This window comes from Corapipo altera, unplaced genomic scaffold, assembly GCF_003945725.1.
Source record: "Corapipo altera isolate COAL_440 unplaced genomic scaffold, ASM394572v1 98, whole genome shotgun sequence".
NCBI classification, from domain to species: Eukaryota; Metazoa; Chordata; class Aves; order Passeriformes; family Pipridae; genus Corapipo; species Corapipo altera.
In genome coordinates, this window is record NW_020884914.1 from 1,725,262 (window position 1) to 1,726,108 (window position 847).

The 847-nt window shown below is 61.2% G+C and overlaps 1 protein-coding gene across 1 annotated transcript in view; it reads right to left on the reverse strand.

Moving 5' to 3' along the window:
* CPPED1 (calcineurin like phosphoesterase domain containing 1) overlaps positions 1-464 on the reverse strand; it is a 41,161-nt gene extending 40,697 nt beyond the window's left edge. Inside the window, exon 1 of the mRNA XM_027655089.1 lies at positions 345-464. Coding sequence (XP_027510890.1) covers positions 345-381 — 37 coding nt within the window. The 5' untranslated portion in view covers positions 382-464. The remainder of the gene's footprint in view (positions 1-344) is intronic.
* Positions 465-847: the final 383 nt, after the last annotated feature.

Genomic DNA, 847 nt, shown 5'->3' on the forward strand with positions numbered 1-847 from the left:
GAGGGGGCGGCACCGCCTCCGCCGGGGGCGGCGCCTGGCGCGGGCGGGGAGGCCCCGCGGGACCCGGCGGCGGCGGCCGCGCTGAGGGCGGAGGGTGCGGCCCGCGTAGGGCGGGTGTGAGGGCACGGAGCGGTCGGGAGGCGGCTCTGGAGCGAGCCGTTCCCATACGACAGCCCGAGCGGCTCCCCTCGGACAGCCCCGGGGGCAGCGCGGCGGCTCCGGCACCGCCGTGTGCGGGGGGCGGCCGCGGTAGCTGCGGGTGGGACCTGCCCCAGAGATGCGCTGGGTTTTCAATGAGTAATAGTAAAGTAATAGATCTGCGTCCTTTTCGGCTTGTTCCTAACCTGCGAACTGTAGGAAACCGGAGTCATCTAAAAGCATTGGCGGCTTTCCTCTGGACCTTGATGGGTTGTTCTCCAGGTCCGGTTTCCTCAGTGTTTACTCGCTCTCACGAAGTTGGACATCAACAGCAACGTCTCCTTGAAAAGGAAAAAAGAAGTTGGCTGGAAAAAGCGCAGGCACAGTGTCTCTGTGCCCACCCCGTGTCACTGCCCCCAGCCCGGGCGGGCCCTGCCTTGCCCGTGGCAGTGCTGGGCAGTGACCAGGGCCCACAAGGCTTCTGTTTTTCTCAGTACCAAGGTACACTGTCAGGTGATGACTGAAATGCATGGGTGACCCCTAGTAAGGCAATGTTTTCTTAATCCTTTCTGAACTGCAGTCCCTTTTTGACCCAGCGATACAGGAATGATAACATGGTTATGATTTCCCAGCTGAACAGCCGGGACCTGATTACTCTGCAGAGCTCTGAGTGCCTCTATTCATCGTGTGAAATCTGTCACTGACGTGC